This window comes from Rana temporaria, chromosome 3 (genome assembly GCF_905171775.1).
Source record: "Rana temporaria chromosome 3, aRanTem1.1, whole genome shotgun sequence".
Taxonomy (NCBI): Eukaryota; Metazoa; Chordata; class Amphibia; order Anura; family Ranidae; genus Rana; species Rana temporaria.
The window spans coordinates 421,323,828-421,342,050 of NC_053491.1; the positions used below are offsets into that span (position 1 = coordinate 421,323,828).

General features: G+C 45.8%; 1 protein-coding gene across 1 annotated transcript in view; it reads left to right on the forward strand.

Moving 5' to 3' along the window:
- Nucleotides 1-15,242, forward strand: part of PIWIL2 (piwi like RNA-mediated gene silencing 2) — a 426,915-nt gene extending 411,673 nt beyond the window's left edge. Inside the window, 1 exon segment of the mRNA XM_040346159.1 lies at nucleotides 13,692-15,242. Coding sequence (XP_040202093.1) covers nucleotides 13,692-13,848 — 157 coding nt within the window. The 3' untranslated portion in view covers nucleotides 13,849-15,242.
- Nucleotides 15,243-18,223: the final 2,981 nt, after the last annotated feature.

Genomic DNA, 18,223 nt, shown 5'->3' on the forward strand with positions numbered 1-18,223 from the left:
TGATTATTAATTATTTTTGTTTTGTTTTTTTCACTTATTGAGCATTTTCATGATGCACGTGTCAGTTTTGATGCATTGATTTTGCAGTGCAGCTTGTTTTTTGTTTATATGTAAAATGCAGTCCATAAAGGATATAATTGAAGACTTATTTGTGACGCTAAATTCAGACCAGTCGGCTTCCGTAAAAGGAATGTCCAGGGAAATCCACTTCTGTCTGCTCGGCTCGTAATCTAGGGTTACAGTCGGTAGTGCGGGTGGGATCTGGATTTCTCAACATTTTATCCAGTCAGGGCACTCTTAATAGGACTGCCAAGAGAGCCAAACTGGGCACAAACAGTATGTCGAAGTTGGTAATAGTAGAACAGACAGAAGTGTCACACCAGGGGTTCTTGGGGGAAGTCGACCACTAATCCTTGGAAATGGTCGTGACGACCGACTGAAATAAGGAAAGAGTGGTACATAGCTGTGATGTGGCGAGGCGGAACACAGCCTCAATATATAATATTATGGAGGGTTTTCAACGAGGAAGCAATAGCTCCCTCTGTAGTGGTGCAAGCCTTCGCTGCAACCCGGTGTAGCCAATCATGAATATGGATCAGTTGGGATGCCAGATAGTACAGGTAAAAGTCAGGAAGCTCCAAACCTGCCATATGTGTTGGTAGCCGTCAGGCCCGGACTGGCCATAGGGCATACCGGGCATATACCCGGTGGGCCACCCTGGGCTGCATGTCGCGTCTCCCCAGGGGTGTACCAAGGGGTTGCAGGCCAAGAGGGGACGCCCGGTTTACCTAATAGCAGAAATCTCCCACCCCCCCGCCACCAACACAGCGCCAGATAGAGATGAGCTGGGCGTATGGCAGCCAGCTCTGACATTTCTCCCCGCACGACCAGTTAGAGGAGCTGCTTCTACTCCTCCCCCTCCTCTCGTCCTCTCCTCCTGTGTCTGCCCCGCCCACTCCCCCCGACAGACACTGTTCTGCTGCCTAAGGGATGTGTGTGGGAATATTCAAGCTAAAGCCAAACAGAAAGGAAAGATGGAGCCTGATATCCATCCATCCAGTCAGTCCCTCCTGCCTCTGAGTTGAGTACTGTGTGTACTGTACACTGATGTAGGGGTGCTTCATTCCCTTCTCTCTCTCTCTCTCTCTCTCTCTCTTCACCTTTCTTTCTTTCTCTCTCCCTATTATCTATATCTATCTTTATCTCTATCTATTTTTATCTTTGTTTATCTATCTTCCTTCCTTCCCTTCTTTCTTTCTATCTTTATCTTTCTTTCTTTCTTTCTCTATCTTTATCTTTCTTTCTTTTTTTCTTTCTTTCTTTATTTTTCTTCTTTCTTTCTTTCTTTCTTTATCTATCTATTTTCCTTCCCTTCTTTCTTTCTTTCTATCTTTATCTATCTTTTTTCTTTATCTATCTTCCTTCCTATCTATCTTCCTTTTCTTTCTATCGCTTTCTATCTTTCTTTCTTTCTTTCTTTCTCTCTCCCTTTATCTATGTCCCTCCCGTTTATTTATATATTTACTATCTCTCTTTCTTCCTTTATCTGTCTATGTATATATTTTTTTATCTCAGCCCACATCCCATCATGGGCCCGGGCTGCTCAGTCTAAAATGCCCAGGCCTATTTTTTGTCCCAGTCCGGGGCCTGGTAGCCGTAGTGTTTCAAGTTCCACCCTAGGGGGAAGGAGATTCAATATGAACGCTGTGCATATTGTGCCAAACGCTTGAAAATGAATTTGGGAATTTTGCAAGGGGAATTGGACAAAATGTATGGTAGATATAAATTATTTTAAGGGTATTGGCCCTTCTCATAAGGTCCAGGGGTAAATCCATCCATTGCTTAGTCTGTGTTTGTAACTGAGTTAATAAGGGACACAAGTTATTAGCTATATAGGAAAATAGAGGTAGTTGAACTATAACCCCTACATATCTAAAGGAAGACACAATTTGCAGTCTGTAGTCCGTGTGAACCAGAAATGTCGCAAATTGATCCCAGTTCACCCGAAAGCCAGAGTAATCACCAAAGGTGTTCATTTCTGACAACAGAATTTTTAAGGAGTCATGGGTGTTGGCCAGGTAGACTAAGGTGTCAACTGCGTATAGCGAAGCATGTTCCTCTATGGTGTCAATAGGGAAACCTTTAATTAAAGGGGAACCACAGATATGTACAGCAAGTGGCTCCATAGCTAGAGGCGAATAGGAGGGTTGACAATGGACACCCCTGCCTAGTGCCCCTGGTTATTGGGAAAGTGTCAGTAACATGAGAATTAACTCTTATATGGGCCAAAGGTGAGGTATAAAGGAGTCTTTTCAATGCTGTAATGTGGGGAGCCAAAGCCATATAACCAAAGTACCTGAAATAAGTAGGGCCATTCGACACGGCCTTGCATGTATCCAGGGACACAATGGTACGAGTAGGGGGACAGTCATGGGGAATACTGTCAATTATGTATCAGCCTGTGAATTTTCATCCTTGTGGATCTACCAGGTATAAAGCCTCCCTGATTGCTCCTGGCCAGTTTTGCAACCACAGTATTCAGACGGTTGGCCAGCACTTTGGCTAGGATTTTAGCATCCACATTGATAAGAGAAATCATACGGTATAAGTCACATTTAAGAGGATCTTTACGAGGTTTTAATAATGGGGAAATAGAAAAATAACACTCATATTGCCAACATCCGTAAATGTGATAGAAAAAAAAGGGGGGGGGGGAAGGATATAACATTAAACAGTAAACAAAGGAAGTGTATACAAAATGTATATATGTTTCATAGAAAAAAGCCACATACATGTAATAAGATACAAGGACAGTACAAAAATTTAAAATCATACGTATGAATACATATTGCATGATGAGAACCCGAATGCAAGATCTTTAGATCTTTTTGTCAGATCTTACTATGGTATACTGAAGTTTAATTACAAGCATTTCATAAATGTCAATGGCTTCCTGGATGGTTGGGACAAGTTGCTCTCGGAGGATGTTTTTGTACCATTCTTTGTTCAAGACTTTGTTAGGCAAAATTGTGAGTGAGCCCACTCCCTTGGCCGATAAGCAAACCCCACACATGAATGGTCTCGGGATGCTTTACTGTTGGCCCGACAAAGGACTGATGACAGCACTCACCTTTTCTTTTCCGGACAAGGTTTTTTCCAGATGCACCAAACAATCAGAAGCAAATTACTTTATCCAAGCAAATTACTTTAACCAGTGGCGGTTCGTCCATAGAGGGCGCTGGAGCGCCGCCCCCTCTGGCTCTCACCGCCACTGAGTGAAATAACATAGATTCATGCATTGCACGAATCTATGTTATTTTCGCCGCTGCCGCTGTTATTCAGATGGTCGGCGCTCAATGTCCGGCCATCTGAATAACGCCAGCTGGTTGGCTGTAGGGAAATGTCTATCAAAGCCAACGGCTCTGATAGGCTTTCCCAATACAGCCCTCGGGTCCCGGAAGCTTATTCTCGGAGCGCACAGACTGTACGCCCCTTGAATAAGATGACAGGCGTCTCAGCCAATCAGGTTGGCCGGTTCTGGCCACCTGTAACCTGATTGGCTGAGACGCCTGTCAGTCATCGAGGGCAGGAGAAGACATCGTGGGACGTTAATGCCTGACTCCAGTAAAGGTAAGTTGCGGGGGGGGGGGGAACGCAATTTACAGGGCACAGTGGGGACAATTGGCACAGCGGCGACCATTAAAGGGCACAGTGGCTGCGTTTAATGGCATGGCACAGTGGTGACAATGGATGGCACAGTGGCTGCGTTTAATGGCATGGCACAGTGGTGACAATGTATGGCACAGTGGCTGCGTTTAATGGCATGGCACAGTGGTGACAATGGATGGCACAGTGGTGACAATGGATGGCACAGTGGCTGCGTTTAATGGCATGGCACAGTGGTGACAATGTATGGCACAGGGGCTGCGTTTAATGGCATGGCACAGTGGTGACAATGTATGGCACAGTGGCTGCGTTTAATGGCATGGCACAGTGGTGACAATGTATGGCACAGTGGTGACAATGGATGGCACAGTGGTGACAATGTATGGCACAGTGGCTGCGTTTAATGGCATGGCACAGTGGTGACAATGGATGGCACAGTGACTGCGTTTAATGGCATGGCACAGTGGTGACAATGTATGGCACAGTGGCTGCGTTTAATGGCATGGCACAGTGGTGACAATGTATGGCACAGTGGTGACAATGTATGGCACAGTGGTGACAATGGATGGCACAGTGGTGACAATGGATGGCACAGTGGCTGCGTTTAATGGCATGGCACAGTGGTGACAATGTATGGCACAGTGGCTGCGTTTAATGGCATGGCACAGTGGTGACAATGGATGGCACAGTGACTGCGTTTAATGGCATGGCACAGTGGTGCGAATTGATGGCACAGTGGTGCGATTTGATGGCACAGTGACTGCATTTGATGGCATGGCACAGTGACTGCCTTTAATGGCATGGCACAGTGGTGCAAATTGATGGCACAGTGACTGCATTTGATGGCATGGCACAGTGACTGCGTTTAATGGCATGGCACAGTGGTGCGAATTGATGGCACAGTGGCTGCATTTGATGGCATGTAACAGTGGCTGCGTTTGGGCACAGTGAGACTGCAATTTTTTTTTCCTTTGCGCCCCCCCAAAAATTTTGAGCACCAGCCGCCACTGACTTTAACCCAGTCCTCAGCAGTCCAATCCCTGTACTTTATTCAGAGTATAAGTCTGACCGTGATGATTTTCCTGGAGAGAAGTGGCTTCTTTGCTGCTCTTCTTGACACCAGGCCATCCTCCAAAAGTCTTCGCCCAACTGTGCGTGAAGATGCACTCACACCTGCCTGCTGTCATTCTTGAGCAAGATTTGCACTGGTGGCACCCCAATCCCACAGCTGAATCAACTGTAGGCAGGGGTAGGATTAACATAGGGGATATTGGAGCTGCAGCTCCAGGCCCAATGCCTTAAGATTTGCCCAAAAATTGAAATCGAGGTTGGTAGAGACCCCAAATTAGGGGGCTATGTACCCTAAGTCCTACCCCACCACTGGTCAAAAGGGGCTTTGGGGCTCCTACAACCTATGGTTCCAGAGATACGCGGCTGCTTGTGCAGCCTGTCAGAAGATGCATACAGAGCAGCCAGTTTAAATACAAGCTGGCACACTGCAGCAGACTGAGAGGATGAGCTCACAGTGCCTCTCCTCACTTCTTATCAATGGGCTCAATGGACAGCTTGGAGTCTTGGACCAATGGTAAAGTACCATTATCCCAAGCTGTCCAATAAAAATGCTGCAGTGGAGGTACGCCTCTCTCACTGCAGTGTCATAGAAAGGGCATGTGTCTAAAAGACAAATGCTCCCTTCCAGCCCAGACCTCTTAATTAAAAGGAAAAACACATGGGTTTATGGGTATAAGATTTACCCACAATCTCATGTTTTTCTCACACGTTTAAGAGGGAGGATGAGAATCTGCTGCTGCTGAAAAGGTACAAACGAAATCATATATTATTATGCTATATGTTGTAAGATAATTTATTATTTATTTACTGTGAAATTACTGGTTGGAAGTTATAACTTCAAACTGCAGTAATTTGTCCTCAAACTGTGCTTGAGTACAGTTTTTGAAAATATAGTAAATTACCTTAAAAGTATATAATAATTATTTGTATATTACTTATGGTAATTAATCCCTTGCCACCCAGGCCAATTCTGACACTTTTTTCTCCTAAATGTAAAAATCATAATTTTTTGCTAGAAAATTACTCGGAACCCCCAAACATTTTATATAATAGGATTTTTATAACGGCTTACCTGTAAAATCATTTTCTTGGGAGTACATCACGGGACACAGAGCAGCCATAGTAATTACTATGTGGGTTATAGGCCACCTTCAGATGATTGGACACTGGCATAATCAAAGACAGGAAGTTCCCCTCTAGATAACCCTTCCCATACAGGAAGTATCTCAGTTTTGTAGCAAAGCAATATGTGTATATCCCATTAAGAGGGGCAGGACCTCTGTGTCCCGTGATGTACTCCAAGAAAAGGATTTTACCAGTGGTGTAACTAGAACCTTTAGGGCCCCGATGCAAGAAACCATGAAGGGCCCCCCTAACCCCCCAGACAGTGCCCTTTTCTCCAAGCCCGGTGGCGGAACAACAGGAACCGGTCGCAAGTGGGTGGCTGCATATAAAGGAACCGATTTCTCCATTTCCCCCTGCTTCTCCTCCTCTCCCTCCCACAGGCATTCAGCTGCTGCAGGAGGAAAATGGAGAGATCGGTTCCTCTATGCCAGTATTTCTCAATATTTTTCCAGCCAGGGCACCCTTGAAGTATACCCCTAGGTGAATGGGGCTGCACTGAAACCACCCTGCAACTGTGTGCATTGCATGCAGTTGCAGCATAGTGATGATGCATTTAAGGGGTTAAAAAAGGCGGTCAGGAGGCAACATATTGCATCTTTACCGGCTGTCAAATGCCTCTGAAAAGCGATCTGAGCATGGATCACTTTTCAGTGGAACAGCATTTTTTTGCTGGTACTATGAACAAGCAAAAAAAAAAATCTGTTCTGATTGTACATATATAGGGGGTCATGTGAACTCACTGTATATATACATATACACACTCACATAAAAACCAGTGGCAGCTGGTGTTCAAAAATTTTGGTGGGACGCAAGCAAACTGAAAAATTGCAGCGTCACTGTGCCTTCAAACGTAGCCACTGTGCCCATCAAATGCAGCAACTGTGCCCATCAACCACAGCCACTATGCCATCAAACACAGCCACTGTGCCCTCAAACACAGCCACTGTGCCCTCAAACACAGCCACTGTGCCCTCAACACAGCCACTGTGCCCTCAACACAGCCACTGTGCCCATCAAAACGCAGCCACTGTGCCCATCAAAACGCAGCCACTGTGCCCTCAACACAGCCACTGTGCCCATCAAAACGCAGCCACTGTGCCCATCAAAAACGCAGCCACTGTGCCCATCAAAAACGCAGCCACTGTGCCCATCAAAAACGCAGCCACTGTGCCCATCAAAAATGCAGCCACTGTGCCCATCAAACACAGCCACTGTGCCATCAAAACACAGCAACTTGTGCCATCAAACGCAGCCAGTGTGCCCATCAAATGCAGCCACTGACTGTGCCATCAACCACAGCCACTGTGCCATCAACCACAGCCACTGTGCCATCAACCACAGCCACTGTGCCCTCAAATAGTCACTGTGCCCATCAAACACAGCCACTGTGCCATCAAATGTAGCCACTGTGCCCATCAAACGCAGCCACTGACTGTACCATCAACCGCAGCCACTGTGCCCATCAAATGCAACCACTGTGACCCTGCCCGCTTGCAGTCTGCCTGGCGGTTCAGTGTTAGGAAAGTGAATATTCATTTGCATTTCTGACACAGCTGCGTGGACTGCGGGCACCCAGCATGGCGTACGTACATACATATGCCCAATGCACATGAACACACACACATGCATACATACATGCACGTATACATACATGCACATGAACACACACACATATGCAAACACATAAACACACATACAGTAGATTAAAAAAGACAGTGCTTTACCTTAGCACTTCCTGCTGGGTACTGCACTGTAGGGGGAGACAAAGAGCACAGCACACACTGCTTTCGCTTTGTAATCAATGTGACGAGCTCCCCGCACACAGTGCCGATTACAGTTTGGCTTAGGATCGGGGAGCTCATCTCCGCTCCTCCTATCCATGTACTGTATACAGGGGGCCCTCAAGGGCCCCCTGTAGCAAGGGGCCTGGTCGCCATTGTGACCTCAGCGACCCCTATAATTCCGCCACTGGATTTTACAGATAAGCTGTTAATCCTATTTTCGTACATGGACACAGAGCAGCCATAGTAATTACGATGTGGGATGTCCCAGAGCAATGCCCTTTGAAGGAAGGGGGACATAAATCAAAAGCAGGCCGCCATCAGACACGAGGACCTATACTGCTGCCTGCAGTACACTGCCCGAAAGGCGGCATCCTATTACTGTCTTGCATCCACTTGATAGCATCAATTAAATGCCTGTGATGATGACCAAGTTGCGGCCTTGCAAATCTGAGTCATAGAGGCTTGGTGATGCACTGTCCATGAAGCACTTACTGCCGTGGTAGAGTGCGCTCTAACTTGAAAAGGCAGAACCTTTTCTTTCAAACCATAAGCCTGAATAATAACCTGAACAATCCACTTTGCAATAGTCGATTTTGAAGCTGCCTGCCCCTTCCTGGGGCCCTCATGCAGCACAAAGCGTCAGTTTTTCGTATTTGAGTCGTCGCTCATAGATGGATCTTAACTGCTCTCACTACATGTAGAGAGCAATAATTTTTCCTCTGCAAAACGTGGTTCTGGACAAAAGGAAGGTAGGGAAACATCTTAATTCAGGTAAAAACTTGAAACCATCTCAGGCAAAAGGGTGAGCCGCAAGACCACCCTATCCTTATGAATAATCATGTATGGCGCTTTACAAGAGAAAGCTGCCAACTCTGAAACTCTTCTTGCGGAGGTTACCGCAATCAAGAACACCAATTTCATTGTCGGATAGGATCAAGGGAATATGGCGCATCGGCTCAAAAGGCTGTCCTTGTAAAGCACTAGATTCAGCATGGCGTCCGAACCGGATGCTTCTCCCCCAGACATGCCAGAGTTAACCGTTAGTGCCCCTGTACCTGCGGCCTCTGTGGATGCTATGACGGCAGTCCTAGAGGCGTTTGTTGTCAGGATTGAAGCGGCGCATGGCCAGAGGGGGTAAAAAGCACCCCCTCCCCCCGTCTTCTTCTCGGGAATGCCTCTGACACGGAATCGGACCCAGCTACTGCTCCCGGCCCTGGTTCCGCGGTGTCACAGGATGCAGGCCTAGTCCACACGGACAGTGAGGATGACTCTGCTTCAGGGTCAGCGCATGATAGGGCGCTAGTGGGAGCTTATATCATTGCGGTGCGGGATACTCGGAAAATTGAGGCTTCGGCGGAGACATCAGAGGTGTCGGTCCCTTTTGGGTTCCGCAAGCCGGCCCGCACTGCGAAAGTGTTAACTTGTGTTCCTTATCTGGAAAAAATTTGTACAAGGAATGGGATCGGCCGCAAAAGGTTTTTGCTGTTCCAAAATGCTTTGCGGTCCATTATCCTTTTGAGGAGGACTTCCTGAAAAAGTGGACCTCTCCTCCATCAGTGGACCCCCCTGTGTCCAGACTGAACAAGGCGACCACGTTGCCTGTAGAAGGGGCTCCCGCCTTCAAGGACCCCGCAGATAGAGCTGTGGCCCGCTCCATGTTCACAATGGTGGGGTTGGCAGTGAGACCGGTCTTGGCCAGGGCTCTAGTGTCACAGACACTTACTGAACGGGCAAAGTTGCTGCTTCAGGAGTTGGAGGAGCATCAACCCCCTCCGGACTGTGTGGCGCTGGCCGACCAGTTGGTGCAGGGCCTAAAATTTGTCTGTGAGTCAGCCCTGGATACGCTTCCCTTGCTCTCCAGGACCTCGGCCTACGCAGTGGTGTTGCGCCGCCTTGTCTGGCTGAAGTGTTGGTCTGCGGACCAGTCTTCTAAGAAGGCCTTGGTGGACTTACCCTTTAAGGGTGAAAGGCTTTTTGGGGCTTCTCTAGATGACATCATAAAAGATGCCACGGGAGGTAAGAGCACTCTGCTCCCACAATCTGGTAGAGGTAAGGAGCCTCGCCGTAGGCAGGGGCCCTCCTTTACCGCCCCCAATCGTTTTTTTCGTCCGCCTGGTGCGGCAGGTAAACGTTCCCAGGGCGCTAAGGCGCCCGCTGAAGGGAAGAAGCGCCCCTGGTTCCGCAAGCCCAACAAGCCTGCGGAATAACCTGCTTCCGCATGAAGGTCTGTCCCCGCCCGTCTCTCGGGTGGGGGGCAGGCTTTGTGAATTCGCGGCTCGGTGGATGTCTCTTCTTTCCGACCGCTGGGTTTGCGTAGTTTCCTCGGGGTACAAGATAGAGTTTCTCTCTTGTCCGCCAAACATATTTTTTCCTTCCAACCTCCAGCTTCCTCCGGGTCATCGGGAGGCCCTGTTTGGGGCTGTTCAGGATCTGCTAGTCAGGGGGGGTGATCGTGCCGGTTCCTTTACTGGAATGGTTTCAGGGGGTTTACTCCAATCTGTTTGTAGTCCCCAAGAAGGTGCAAAAGTTAAGGATGGAGTCAGCACTCCATCAAGGAGACACTGCGAGCTGCGGTTGGCGACCCAAAAGTGGTCGTCGCTTCGCTTTTGCATGCGAGTTCTGGGTCTGGTGGTGGGCTCCTTCGAGGCAGTTCCGTATGCTCAATTTCACACTCGAGAGAGAAATTCTGTTGCGTTGGGACAAGCTCCAATCGTGTCTGGATTACCAAGTCCGGGTGAGTCGCCTGGTCAGGTCCTCCCTAGTGTGGTGGCTGACATCACCAGTGCTTCGGGCCGGGAAGTCATTCCTGCCGTGCCATTGGACGGTGGTCACTATGGATGCCAGTCTCTCCGGCTGGGGGGAGCCTGGGGTGTTCAGTCAGCCCAGGGGCGCTGGACTCGGGAAGAGTCCCACCTGCCAATCAATGTCCTGGAACTCCGGCCGATCAGGCTGTTCCTCTCCAAGTGGTCTCTGAGACTGCAGGGGCGCCCGGTCAGGATTCAGTCGGACAACGGTGGGCCTAAAAGAACGTTCCAGCTCTTTCGGCCATTTACATTCAGGGCGTAAAGAACTGGCACCTAAGTCGCCAAACGCTAGACCAAGGAGAATGGTCGCTACACCCAGATGTGTTTCAGAGTCTGAGTCTGAAATAAGGGCACTCCAGATGTGGATCTTCTGGCGTCCCGACTCAATCGGAAAGTGTCGCGGTTCGTGGCCAGGTCAAGAGACCCGCGGGGTCATTATCGCCTAATCTACGCCTTTCCTCCTCTGAAGCTTCTTCCTCATCGGTTACGCAGAGTGGAAGCCGAGGGGGTACCAACCATCCTAATTGCTCCGGATTGGCCTTGCCGTCCCTGGTGCATCTGGTGGCAGATGTTCCGTGGTGCCTGCCACTGCGAGAGGATCTTCTGTCGCGGGGTCCCATCTTTCATCCTGCTTTACAGTCATTGGCTTTAACGGCGTGGCTGTTGAGAGCCAGGTGCTGAGGGACCAGGGTCTGTCGGATTCGGTAATCTCTACCATGCTGCGGGCGCAGAAGTCTACTTCCCGAAAGATTTACCGTCATACGTGGAAGGCTTACATCTCTATGTGTGAATTGGCACCCTCGTGCATACGTGATGTCCCGGATTCTGCTGTTCTTACAGCGTGGAGTGGATCAGGCTCTCACCTTAAGTACGATTTATGGGTCAGATTTCGGCCTTGGCTCTGGTGCGTACATTTGTGAATGGGGTTCGGCATGTGGCCCCTCCTGTGCGTCCTCCACTGCCTCTGTGGGACTTGAATTTAGTCCTCTCGGTACTTCAAAAGCCTCCGTTTGAGGGCATTAGGGAGATGCCTTTATTGACTCTTTCCCAGAAGGTGGTTTTTCTGGTGGCGATTACATCGGTCAGACGGGTGTCTGAGTTGACGGCCTTGTCTTGCATGGTTCCCTATTTGGTCATCCACAGGGATAAGGTGGTGCTGCGGCCGCAGCCATCATTCTTTCCTAAGGTTGTTTCGGCCTTTCAACTTAATGAGGACATTGTTCTTCCATCCTTGTGTCCTCGGCTGGCGAATCCAAAAGAGGCTGCGTTGCATTCTTTGGACGTGGTTCGAGCCAGGGTGTACCTGTCTGCTACGGCTCAGTTTCGGAGGTCGGATTCACTGTTCGTGTCCGTGACTGGTTCTAAGAAGGGTCTGGTCGGCCACCATTTCTAGGTGGATCAGGCAGGTCGTGCTTCAGGCCTATGCCCTAAAGGGGCGGGCGCCCCCCTTCCCGGTTACGGCGCATTCGGCCAGGGCAATTGGTGCCCCTTGGGCTTTCCGCTATCAAGCTTCTGTTTTACAGGTGTGTAAGGCAGCGACCTGGTCTTCAGTCCACACCTTCTTAAAGTTTTACAAGGTGGATATGAGTGCATCTTCAGGTGCCTCCTTTGGCCGCAAGGTCTTGCAGGCAGCTGTTTAAGGTTGAAGTTCCTCCATTGAGGAGCTCTGGTTTGTTTTGGGTGAAGTTGGTTTGCTGTGTTTTCCCACCCCTCGATTTTTTGACACTGCTTGGGGACGTCCCTAAGGTCAATTGCTGCTGTGTCCGTCCATGAACGGAAGAGAAAATTAAATTTTTGTACTCACCGTAAAATCCATTTCTCTGAGTTCATGGACGGACACAGCACCCACCCCTCTTTTGTTTGTACTGCTTGTTTATGAACTGAGGCTGCAGAGAATAGGGGATGTACCCGGGGGAACCGCCCCTTGGGAGGTACTATACTGTGTGGAGTGTTTAACACTTAACATGCTGTTTTTCTGTCTAGTCAATCTTTTAGAAAGGAGGATAATACCCTAAGGTCAATTGCTGCTGTGTCTGTCCATGAACTCAGAGAAATGGATTTCACGGTGAGTAAAAAAAAAAGATTTTTCCTAAAATATGTAGCAGAATACATTTTGACTGAAATTGATGAAGAAATTTGATTATTTATTTTTCATTTTTTTTATTGGATAGATTTTGTAGCAAAAACTAAAAAATATTGTTTTGGGGAGGTCAAAATTGTCTGTCATTTTTGGTTTACAGCGAAAAAGATAAAAAAAAGCAGAGGTGATCAAATACCACCAAAAGAAAGCTCTATTTCTGGAGAAAGAGGACAAAAAAGTATTTAAGTACAGTGTTACACGACTGCGCAATTGTCTGTTTAAGTAACGCAGTGCCGTATCACAAAAAATGGCCTGGTCAGGAAGGGAGGTAAATCTTCGGAAGCTGAAGTGGTTAAACTGAAGTATCACACTATTAGTTAGGCCCCTTTCACACGGGCAGTCCAATCGGCTGTTGACACCGGTCGTTAAAAAAATAATTCTGTCCCCTATTTTGTAGGTGCTATAACTTTTGCTTATTGCGTTTTTTTTTTTTTTTTACCAAAAATATGTAGAATACGTATCGGCCTAGACTGAGGATTTTTTTTTTAATTTATAGCAACAAGTTAAACTTTTTTTTTTTTTTTCAAAATTGTCGCTCTTTTTGTTTATAGCGCAAAAAAGACGCAGAGGTGATCAAATACCACCAAAAGAAAGCTCTATTTGTCTGGAAAAAAGGACGTCAATTTTGTTTGGGAGCCACGTTGCACGACAGCGCAATTGTCCGTTAAAGCGACGCAGTGCCGGAAGCTGAAAGCTCACCTGGGCAGGAGGGGGGGTATATGTGCCCAGTAAGCAAGTGGTTAAAAGCCGACCAGCAATGACAGTGACCCCCTGCCTTTTTCATGACAGAATCGCTTCAAATATTTACACCAGCCTTTGCAAGCATACACTGCAAAGTGACTGCAAATACCTTTTATTAGTTGGAATGGCATTTTTTGTGTACCTGAGGAATGCTGCTCGCAGACCTCTGCTTCATCCTCAAGTTTGAACTCTGGCCCAAGTTTGGCATCCCACAATGCAGTGCTGGTGCCCTTGTAATGTCTGCTGAGGCATTTTTACACAAATATGTAAAAAAAAGAAAATGTTCAAAAATAACGTTGTCAACTTTTTGTTTTTAACCTAGTATGTCAGGTAATTTTTTATTTATTTTTTTATTCCCAGGTTGACTTTCAAATTATGCCACATGTACTGGAACTGGCCTGGAACCATCCGTGTGCCAGCCCCCTGCAAATATGCCCACAAGTTGGCATTCCTGTCTGGCGAGTTCCTTCACCATGAACCTTCGATTCTGCTGTGTGACAAGCTCTTTTTTCTTTAAACTTGGCTGTTGGGAGCAGTAGTTGTTTTAGAGTTTTTGTCCCCACACACGTTTAAACTAAAAAACATTTAAAGCATTTAGTTTTATTGTTTTACCCAAGCTGAAGCAGAAGTAACTTGTAATGTATGCACAGCATATTTGCACATTATGGTACATTTACCCAGCTCAGTGTACAGTTACAGAAGAAAGTGCTGTCAAACAGGTAGAAGGATATATGATCGAAGAAACTTGTACAGTCTTTTCAGTTTTAAAAAGCCTGCCTGCACTTAAAAAAAGAAGAAAAAAAAACACTTCAGCTTTACAACTTAGCTTGAGTTTGTTTCATTTTAGAATTTTTTTTTATGTTTTGTTCCTGCTGTTAAGGTCTTTTTGGACTTGTTTCTGAACACCTAGAGATTAAAGAATAACAGGAATGCTGTGTTCTGGTGTATGTTGTTGGCGCCTGCGGTACTTGTGATTTTCAGAGTACCCCATTGTAGAAATCATTGGTAAGTTGTAGTACTTGGTTGATCTTCCAGAAATCATATAAAAGGAGCATGTACAGCTTCCTCTGGCAGTTAAAGGTTACTGTGTTATGTCCTGTGTGGCTTGCCTTACAGTTCTGCCCACCTGCTTAAGTATTTGTTTTGATCTTGTCAGGAAGGTCCTGTTTATTGTGACAGATTTTTAATTTGTAATTTTCTGTTCTAAGAGAATTGTGAATTTCTCATAAAAGATGAGAGAAATCAAGCTCCTTTCAAATTGAAGACATTTTTGATGATTCAGCAATAATGAGAAGGACTGGATGTTGGAGGTCTTGTGGATACTTATAGAGCTGAATATTTTTTATTTTTTAAACTGCAGCTTCCATAACAACATTTGCTTCTTATTGCAACTGATTTTGGTAAATGATCAGGCTTTAGACAATCCTCAGCCCTCCAATTAAAGTTAATAAATAACTGAGCAAGTGAAAAAACTTGCCTTAAAAAGCTCTTTTTAAGGGACCTGTCTTTTTGCAGAAGCCATAGTGTTGCAAATGTGGTGGGTTTGCAAGCATACATAAAATGCCTTTTGAGTTTTGAATTGTTATGTTAACCTACTAACCTGTTCTATATGTTTAACTACTTCATCACTCACCTGTATACGACCTATGGACCAAAACAGTTTTTACATTTCTGCTATGGCCCTGTTTATTCTGCAATAATTTTGTCATTACTTAAAGTGTAACTATAGGCAAAAATTTTCTTTTCATTTTGGATAGAGTAAGGGAGGGTTATAATCCATGTCAGATTTATTTTGAAGTATGTGTCCCACTGTGGAGATTTACCTTTGCTTCCTGACCAATAGCCAAAACAGGAAGTGAGAGGAAATCCCTATAAATTAAGGGAATCCATCTGGGGCCCTCCAGGTCACCAGAACTAGTATACCAATTGGAAGATTTTTACTATATTACTTTTTTTAGGGACAATCCAAAATTTTGGATTTTCATTTACATTCACTTTGATAATGCTAAACAAGCAAAATATGGCAAAATATAAGTTGGGGGCGGGGACACAGACAGCATTGAAAACCCATTAGGTGTTCCAATCCATTTCCAGGCTATCCAAAAAAATAAACCCCAAAAAATGTGGTTGTAGTTATCCTTTAAGAAAACAAAGCAATGCATATATTGCATTTGGACTACCAGTAATTATTGTGCTTAAGTTTCGTGATATTGTCTTAAAAAATAATGTAGTCCTTAGACAAAAAAAAAGGTAACAAAACTAGAAAAACAAAGTTTTTTTTATTTGACCAATTGGATCTCCCGCGGACAAAGCCTAGGACTTTTGTCCGAAGGGCGTTGGCCGTGAACTTGTCATGCATACAAATGGCAAAGAATTGTCGGCCAACAAACACGAAACTATGTGTTTTCTTTAGCGCCATCCTTTGGGCAACTTCTTCTAATGTTGTGTTATGGTTAGCATTGCTTCTGAGCATGCGTGTTTGTACTTTGGAGTTTTGTCCGAAGGGTGGCATACCTGATGGTCCAGTGAGGGTGGCCATCCCTGGGGGGGGCTGCACTGATAAACAATCATCACAGACCCCCCCCCCCCGTTAGGAGAGCAGCCGATCGGCTCTCCTGTGCTCGTGTCTATCAGACGCGAGTGAGGAAAAGCCGATCAACGGCTCTTCCTGTTTACATTGTGATCAGCCGTGATTGATCACGTGGTAAAGAGCCTCCGTCTGAATCTCTTTACCCAGATCGGTGTAGCGGGGTGTCAGACTGACACACCGCACAAGCGATCGCCACGATGTGCGCCCACACGGGCGCACAGTGGCTTTTAGCCTGCCTGACGTCATATGATACCCAGTCCGGATAACTGAACCACCGCCCGTATGCACATTATATTTTGTATCTTCTAAAGTATGATGGAGCCAAAGCCTTTCCTCATCATTAACATGCAGAGACAGCGGAGTAACCACATATAAAGTGAATCTTTGAATTGTCTGAAAAATGGCTTACATACATATGCTTCCCAACATACAAGTGTTTTTGAATTGAAAGGGCTATTATTAGTGTTATTATAAAGTGATGTTATGCTGCGATAATAGGATTCAACTAAAGCAAAACAGTACTTACCGCAGAATTGTCCATACAGAAATAACAAAAAAAAGGCACAGGTGGTTGCTTTTACCCAAGTCCAGTCATTGTTCGGAAACAAAGTAACATTCTACATTTGTTCAGCTGCCAGTCATAGAATTATGATGTTTGCTTATATCAAAGATCAGAACATGTTGCCATTAAAATGTTAGTTCAGCCCAACAATACCACAAACATTTATATGTCAGAAAAAAACATTCACATTTGCCCATGTTTTATCCTTTTAAAGACTTTGGAAGTACAGAAAGAAACCTTTTGATCTTTTAGAAATTAACTCTGCTCCAAAATTCTGTTGTGGGCTGACAACACAGCATTTTGTAGACTGCGTGGTGTCAGACCAGTAAGGACCTGTGAGTGGCAAATGGGCTACTCAAGATAACAAAGGATAGACTATCAAACACATTTACCAATTAGATGCAAGATTGATACCATCACCAAGCAAAAATATTTATTTTGCAGGAAGAAAATAAAATGTTAACTTCCCTACTAGTTATCTAAATACAGTATGACCCAGTGCGTATTGTGTCTCCACACCCCCTACATGCTTGATTGTTCCAGGTCAGTGAATGTAATGTAACCGGCTTCAGAATAAAAGTCATCAGAAGCCGATGTCATAATTCTATTACAGCAACTTTGTTTTGAAACGTTAAATTATGACAATCTGAGTATGTTATAATAAAGAAATACTACTGGATAGTAAGTACATAAAGTACTGTTCGTCTTTTCACAAATGTGAACAGAAAATCTTTTCATTTCTTAGCAGCTCCCAAGTTGCAGTCAACCTGTTGGTGGTCAGAGGTGCAAGGACTGGTGGGGGGGGTGTATTGGGCCCTTATACAGTGGGGGGGGGGAGGGAGTCACCACAGTACTGCAGGAGGGGGTCATGCTCCTAGCTATTCCCTTTCCACACTTATACCTCTGGTGCTTGCCCGGGAGCAGAGAGAGTTGGGTCAGGAACGCTCTGGAGCGTGACAAGTTTGGGAAACCTAGGGCACTGCAACTAATCATAAGCACAAGGAATGGATACAGTGGGTGATAGACAGTTGAGAATCACTGGTGTAGCCCTTTCCTCCCCAGCCTTTTTATCCATGTCTCGCTTCTCATTTGTTGGATTTCAGTTCAATCATTGAGGCTCAGCATCATATGTATTACCCAGGGTAGTCTACATACAAATTCAGTCTTCCTAGAAATGCCCACGTCTCCAGATAGATATTCACCAATCAAGGTATTTTGATATTTGCATATCCTTTCCCAAGAACCAGCCAACTGCTTGCATCATGGGCCATGAGGAGTACTGAGGCGGGGTCCTGTGATGTTTTCAGAAAGCTATGTACGCTACCCTGTTGACTCCATCCGCCAACCATGATCTGGCTGCATTGCATAGGGACATGACTTGGTCACAAATCAGTTATGTAATGAAAATATGTTTAAACATTTTCAGCATGATAACGCTGACGATTAAAAATATAACCTTTTCATTAACTATTTTTAGACCTGTAAGGAGAAGGTAAAATGTATGCAGATTAAGCTTCAGCTTTAACCACTTCAGCCCCCCGGACCATTTGGCTGCCAAATGACAGTGCCACTTTTTTGCGATTCGGCACTGCGTTGCTTTAACTGACAATTGTTGTGTAACGTGGCTCCCAAACAAAATTGACGTCCTTTTTTTTTCCACAAATAGAGCTTTCCTTTGGTGGTATTTGATCACCTCTGCGTTTTTTTGTTTTTTTTTTTGCGCTATAAACAAAAATAGAG